Raw genomic sequence first — 7,243 nt, forward strand, 5'->3', positions numbered from 1 at the left:
ATGATCTTAAGGTCCTTTCCAACCCTAACTATTCTATGATTCTATGTTTCTATTTGGAGAAAACTACTTTAGATACCATAATAGACTATTATAATATAAACTCTAGCCAAAACACAGCTGGGTATTATTGGTTTTCATCCTACCATTTTGTCCACATAAACCCCCTTAAAGATGGAAATAGATTTTTGTCTGAAGGAAATCCTCTTATCTGTTGTTCTCAATTCTTAAGGTTTTTGGTTTTTCAAAGCTAATGTTCATGAAATATATAACAAGCCCCCACTTATTTATACCTACAGTTTTAATATCTTATAAGGAAATAGATTGTGAGAATGTGTTGTAAAATATATATAAATCTATCTCCATGCTAACAAAGTCTGATTCCTATCACTTCAAGTAAGTCTATTACTGATTTCATGTAATTTAAAGTACTCAAAACAGATCAATAAGTAGGCTATCTGATTATACATAATGTTCCAGGGAATACAAACAGGATCAGCTTGTTCAGCTTTACCTAGTTTCAGAGTTTTGCTCTCACTGAAGGCACTGGTTTCTGTTCTACCCCTGATTAGGGACAGCACTGCAATTTAGAAACCGGCCAGGAAATCTGAAATGCTGCTTTACTGGGGAAGAATCACCCCATATTACAGCATGCTTTCCTCTATCCTAGTGACAAGTTATTTTTGTCAGAATGACACACTGTCACCTCAGATCCTTCATTTTCAACTTCCTTTATACGTTCCAAAGGATGAACAGACTCTGGGAAACCAAGCTGGTTTCTTTTCATAAGGATTTGTCTGCTGGAGTCATCTTCCAATGAGTAACTTTAAGTCCAGAGGTTAACTGAAAATCTTTAGCATACTTGGAGACTGAAAGGCAACGTTTTGACAGCAGAGTTGTACTTAATTAAGCACAAGAGGATTTATTAAAAAAACTGTTGTTCTTGTCCATATTATCTTAGGATATAAATAGAAAGAAAAGTTTAATTAGTTAAGGAAGAAATTTGAGCTAGGTCTCAAACCAAACATTCGATCCATCAAACAGTAACCTAAGTAGTGGTTATTGTCACCTTTTGAATCCTTTATAAGCCAGAGTGGCAAGCCAGAGCCGACATTACTATTTTGCCTGGTATCTCCTCAGCTATTTTTCCTTTACCTAGCTGAGAAAACTATAAAGGTGAGCAGCTAACTTGAGATTAATTAAATGAAATTACTGTGCAGAGCTGCAACAGTAGTAAGTACAATAACCATTGTTCAAAGATTTTTGTTTTAATTGCTGGAATTACATATGGATGGACCTTACATAGATAAGTATCAGCTTTCTTTTTATTCTTCGGAGCTGTTGGGGAGAAAACAGAAGCAAACCTTCTTGACTGTCTTTTTTCCATTGCATATACTGTTATTTGTATTGTCAGATGCCATGCATTCCAGTAAGACTAATTATAAGATTAATGGTTACATAGAGTTTAAAATGTGATGTACTTCCACAAGTACAGGTAAATCATAAAAAACTGATCATCAACTCACAACATCATTTATGTAATCCATGCAATTAAGAAGTATTATTTCAGCATTGCTATTTTTAAGGAAGTAATGTACTAAGCCTTTTAATTTGTTTAGGAAAGCAGCGATGATGGTTTGGTTAATGAGATTCATTCTTCCTTAGAAGTCTTGTTTGCCATATAGTATCTTTGAAACACAGGAAAAGCAATTTTTTTTGTAACATGCATTTGCATTTCACAAATCTGTCTGAAATATATTATTTTGCACAGGTTTAAAATGAGCCTTACAGACATTCTAAGCCCTTCCGATATTGCTGCTGCTCTGCGGGACTGCCAAGGTGAGCAAACAATTAAAACTCAAAATCTATTACTTTGTGTAACACGTGGCAAGTTTAATGCAGTCCCAAAGGAATACTGAACAAACACATACTGTAAACATGTTTCTGTAATCCTTTTACTTAACTGTCATGTATAGTGTCAGTTTGTAACTTACCCCCTTTGTGATTTTTTTTGCTGTCTAGGAGCGTATGGTTCAGTATGGCAAAATTTATTCTTTGACAAGCTTTATCTATTGTTCATGTTTAGAACAATTAAACTGTAATGAAGCAGCATCTTCAGACCTTTTAGGAATAATGAATGCAGTGGTCTGGGGTTAATTCATTTATTAATTTATTTTCAGCTCCAGATTCCTTTACTCCAAAAAAATTCTTTCAGATCAGTGGAATGTCTAAAAAGAGTAGCAGCCAACTGAAGGAGATCTTCCGGATTCTCGACAATGACCAAAGTGGCTTTATTGAGGAAGATGAGCTCAAGTAAGGATTTTGTTAACTGTTCAAAAGCTATCAAAAAATCAGCACTTTTTTTCTTTCCAGAACTGTTTTGTACATGAGAGCACAAGTTATGCTGAATGCTGCTAAAACCTCCAGCAGATTGTGAAAGGTGTATTTAAGTTGATAATCCCTACAGAGAGACAACTAGTAAATACCTGCTTTTAATGCTCAGTATAGAAAAAAATAACTTCCTTGGGATGGATTTTGGTAGTGGGTAGAATCAAATGTATCAGGGCAGGACTTACAAAACAGAAATGTATGACTAAGATTTAGTTTGTCTATCAAAGCAAAGTTCAAAGAACTTCGCTATTATGGTAAATAATTTATTTATATATAGCTATCTTTTTGATTATACAGCCAGCATAAAATAATAATATTCTGTGAAAATCATAACCAAAGTTATTTTCTTCCTAGGTATTTCCTTCAGAGGTTTGAGTGTGGAGCCAGAGTGTTAACCTCCTCAGAAACCAAGACCTTCTTGGCAGCTGCAGATCATGATGGGGATGGTAAAATTGGGGCTGAAGGTATTAACATACTTATATACAGAATAAGGCTCCTCAGGGTGTATTGCAATGACGTGTGATTCTCTTTTATTCCCATGGTACATTAATGTACCTCCAGCAATTTTACTGAAACCCTTGTAGTAGCAACCTGTTTAAGGGTGGAAATAGTCCCTAATCTTACAGGTTCATCTCTGCAACTCCTTTTGCAAGAGCAAGTCAAAAAAACCCACTTAGTCTGCCCTAAGGAGCTTTCTCACAAATTTACAGTTGTTTTGAAAGGAACTGCCCTTTATTTCTCCTCCCACTTACTCTGATTTACGGCAGCACTAGCATCACTTGTAATACACAAAAGTGACATCAAGGGCAAAAGAACCACCTCTTCACAGGAGAACCAGCAGCACCTATATGGGCTCATTTACAGCAGTTATCTCCCAACAGAAGTTACACTAATCAGTGAAATCATTCACAGTATGCAAGAGCATGTAGTTTAATATTTGTTTTGCATGAGAAGAACAGAATGATCAAGTGTCACTACCCTGACACGAGATTCCACAACAGGCTCCCTGCATGGGGATGGATGCTATTTATCTTCAGTGTCACTTGAAAGACCAGATAGAAAGGAGCAGCTGTTCTAAGAAGCAGCATATTGCACTCACCCTGTGGAAATGCTGGTGTGATTTAATGGCTGCTCAGTGCAGAAACCTCCTGATCTCCTAATTGCATATTTCTGTGTCCCATTTTGGCCAGGAAGCACACACTCACACAAAAGGCTTGCAGCTAGTGGCAACTTGCCCCATGAGAGAAGCATGCTGCCTAGACAAGGATGAAAGGGGCTTAGGGAATAGCATGCAGGGAATGTGCTGGTATGCAGATTCCCTATCGCACTGTGCCAGGAGGACAGAACTCTTCTGTTTCTTTCTTTGGAAGGAATTACATCCAGTTCCTCAGGAAATATGCCAGAATAAACACACATGATTTATGAAGCAATCTATATCCTAATACAGTCATTCAGGGATGGGACTGATCAAATGCTCTAACTCACAGAAGACAAACATTTAAAAGATCTTCCAAATAACAACATCTTACTGCACAACAATACTTCAGTATCATTCCACATGGAACTGCACATTGTTTTTGGCTTTAGACTGTGTTCTAAATCAACACTTTGCAATTGCTGAAGCGTTACAAACCACTAATAAGACACATGGATTCACTTTTAATTATTTTATTTCAGGTCTTAACTACTTCTTACTCAAATTACATAGTAGCCATTCTGTTATTTTTGCCCAAGATCAGTAAAATGCAGAGAGAAAGCTAAAACTACCCTGAATGTTATATTATTCCTTATAAATGTCAGCAAAACACTTCCATCTGTTGTTTAGAAGGAGGACATTAGGCAATGTCTCTCAGTCATCTATCAGGTAATTGTTTTCTGTTCAATCCTATTATAAATCTCTTGATAAGCCACTAATCTTTTACTCCTATTCCTTTCATTTTAGTATTTCTACTGTAAATATTCTTTTATCTTTTGCAGAATTCCAGGAAATGGTGCAGTCTTAGAAGTTCAAAAGGACCAAACAAATTACAATCTGGGTGAATCTGCACAAAACTCCAAAACCTTGAAAATTAGGACTCCCTTATTTATCTTGACAGTGACTGTTACTTGTTCATTGCCTTAGTAACATAATGAAACACTGATTAATGATTTTTTTCATTGTGTGGATCCTTTACCATGCTCTAAACTCGACTTTAGCTGACACTTCCCTTAAAAATATCCAATAAAAATTGATTACATACTGTAGCTTGTGTCTGTTTTTCTGACTGCGAGACTGAAATACATGAATTCTTTGGAGTGTTAATACCTCCAAGATTTTAATCTTATCAGACCTTCATATATGGAACATATCTCAAAATCTATTTACAAGTTCTCAAAACACTCAGATCTTCATCAAAGACTAGGAGCGAAGATACAGTTGTCAGGTAGGTGCGGATAAGATCTCTCACTGACTTCCAAGTGAAAAACTGTCATAAGTTTTTGCTTAAGACATGATTTCTACATGAGATCATTGCTGTTTCAAACCATTCTTTTTACATTAGCCAACGAAGAGAACGAGAAAGCAAAACTCATGTTTTCCTGTGGAAAACCTATGTAGACTTAAAGCTTCAGATAACTATGAGGCTTTACAAAGGAGAGGGGAACCAAAAACCATCATCTTGGTGGTATTTTCTAGCTTTCTCAATAGGAAGGACTGAAAGTACACAGGAAGAATTTGTAGAAATGCATGTTGAGAAATCTCCAACATACTCCAGTCTTTCCAGTATGTGTCTGCCATGTTAAAAGCATCCTTCACAAAAGCATCTATTTCTAGGGATGCTGAAGAAACATCTTTTTATGAAATTCAGTCATTAGAGAGGTGTTCAGATGCTCTGATGGAGTATTCATATATTCATTTGCTTTCTCAACATTAACAAGTGCTGTGTACTGCAGTTCACACACATGCAGCTTGTAGGAGTCATCATAATAAAATAGAAGCCTTTTCAGCAAAGTGAATGGTTTAGTCACTGCAGTTTCAATGCATTTCTTCCTTTGCTGCATGCAAATGACTACATTCAAAATTAACTGCATTTTTTCCTTGTCAAAAGTCTCTATAAATACTTGTAGTGTGCAAAAAAACCACCAAAGCCAGAGCTGAATTGTTTACAAGAAATCAGCTGTTGCTGGGGAAGAGACTGAAGAATCTGAACACACTTGTGAGAAGGGCTATATATCTTTCAGAGCAACAAAGGCACAAAGACAGAGTCTTTCTCTCCAACGCTTCAATATGTCAGCTCTACCAACCTGTATTTTGCAAACCTAACAAAACAGTAACTAACAAATTCCTGTTGGTCTCAAACATTCTCATCATTGAAGCAAAAACAATTAAATAAATTCAAATTTTCCATTTGCGATCCTCCAAGACACCCTAAACAGCTGCACCAATACAAATTCTATAATGTTTCACTCCCGAGTACTCACCTCTATGTCTTCTCTGCAGCCATCTACTTCTCTAGGAGCCAAGGACTGAAGAGCCAGCCAGAAAAGAGCTCCTGCTTTTAGAAAAAGCATGTGTATATTAATCCACAATTCTTAACAGCTGACAATTGAAAAGAGAATTTTAGTCCCATTTAAAAATGTTTTTAAGCAGCTTAATTTGGGATACAATTTGTTTGTAAGCTGTATACTCAGTACACATGAGAATTCAATATTGTCATCAATTTTTCCTTTTATTGTGCAAAAATAATACAAACCAATAAAAAATAACATTTAATTTGAATAGTATTTCTTAACATTATGAAATACGCTCACCTGACATAAGTCACTAGAGTATCAGTGACTTTAACATAGCTGCTCGGATTTACACAGTCTGAGGATCTGACCCATGAGAATCTGACCCATGTAAATTCTCATAGCACGAGATAGATGTCACAGGATATTGACGAGAAATAAAGTGTGTTCTTGGCAATGAAAACCAGTTTGATGACAGAAGGGTCTTGGAGCAGTTCACATGTAAGTTACAAACAAATCCCTCTACATTTCACTGACAGTTAAGTGTCCTGACCTTGACTAATTGTATTCTATCAGGCAGGTAAATGCATGTAAAAGAAAGAATATTGCAGTTGCTCTTGCACTCTGAACTCTGGCTCTTCGCAATGTTTCACCCTTTGCACTATGCACCTAGTCAAAGAAACCCAGAGCCAAAGTATAGATTCTGTTATTCCTCACTAAGATGCAACACATTGCTGGAGCAGGTCACTGGACAGAGGTGGACTGAAAATGCATTCAGTGCCCTGGCCAACAACAAACTTTAGTGAAATCAGCACTTCCTTCATTTCCTAGATAAGAAGAGCATACCACAGCTGTCTGCCTCTGAAGTTTGTGTGAAACATCTGAAGTACAAAATATACTTAGGCCCAATCAAGAGGCAGGGAACAAAAAGAGTAGGGAAGCACTTTGTGACCTGACACACATCCTCTTAACAAGATTCCATGTAAAGGCTTTAGAAAAATCTTGTTCATTTTTACTTATTCAAAGTATGTCTCAATTGTTCACTGATAGCTCATTATTGTATACAAGTGGTGCAGTACAGCACCAAACAGAAAAAAAGTACAACCCACTTACTCTAACTTGAGATATTCTGAGAATTTTTTAACATCCAAAGTATTGCAGTTAAAGGAATCTTTACATGTATTTTCATCAGAAGAAAAGTACCTTAAAAAAACTTAATAGTACAGCAGCTACTCCAGCAGATTACTGTTCTCTGAGGGAGAACAGGTTAAGTAAAGGAAAACTTGTTGACTTGTAGGATTTCTGAAGTAGAAGAAACTTTTAAAGTTAAAACAACTTATATGGCTTGTCTAGAATCCTTGAAAAG

General features: G+C 36.3%; 1 protein-coding gene across 1 annotated transcript; it reads left to right on the top strand.

Moving 5' to 3' along the window:
- Positions 1-1,775: 1,775 nt before the first annotated feature.
- On the top strand, positions 1,776-4,391 carry LOC308221432 (parvalbumin, thymic CPV3; the record flags this gene model as incomplete). Its single annotated transcript, XM_080618420.1, has 4 exons — positions 1,776-1,836; positions 2,178-2,310; positions 2,743-2,852; positions 4,366-4,391. The coding sequence occupies 4 exons, from the start codon at positions 1,776-1,778 to the stop codon at positions 4,389-4,391; spliced, it is 330 nt and encodes a 109-aa protein (XP_080474546.1).
- Between the last annotated feature and the right edge of the window lie 2,852 nt (positions 4,392-7,243).

Source organism: Psittacula echo, assembly GCF_963264785.1.
Source record: "Psittacula echo genome assembly, chromosome: 5".
Classification (NCBI taxonomy): Eukaryota; Metazoa; Chordata; class Aves; order Psittaciformes; family Psittacidae; genus Psittacula; species Psittacula echo.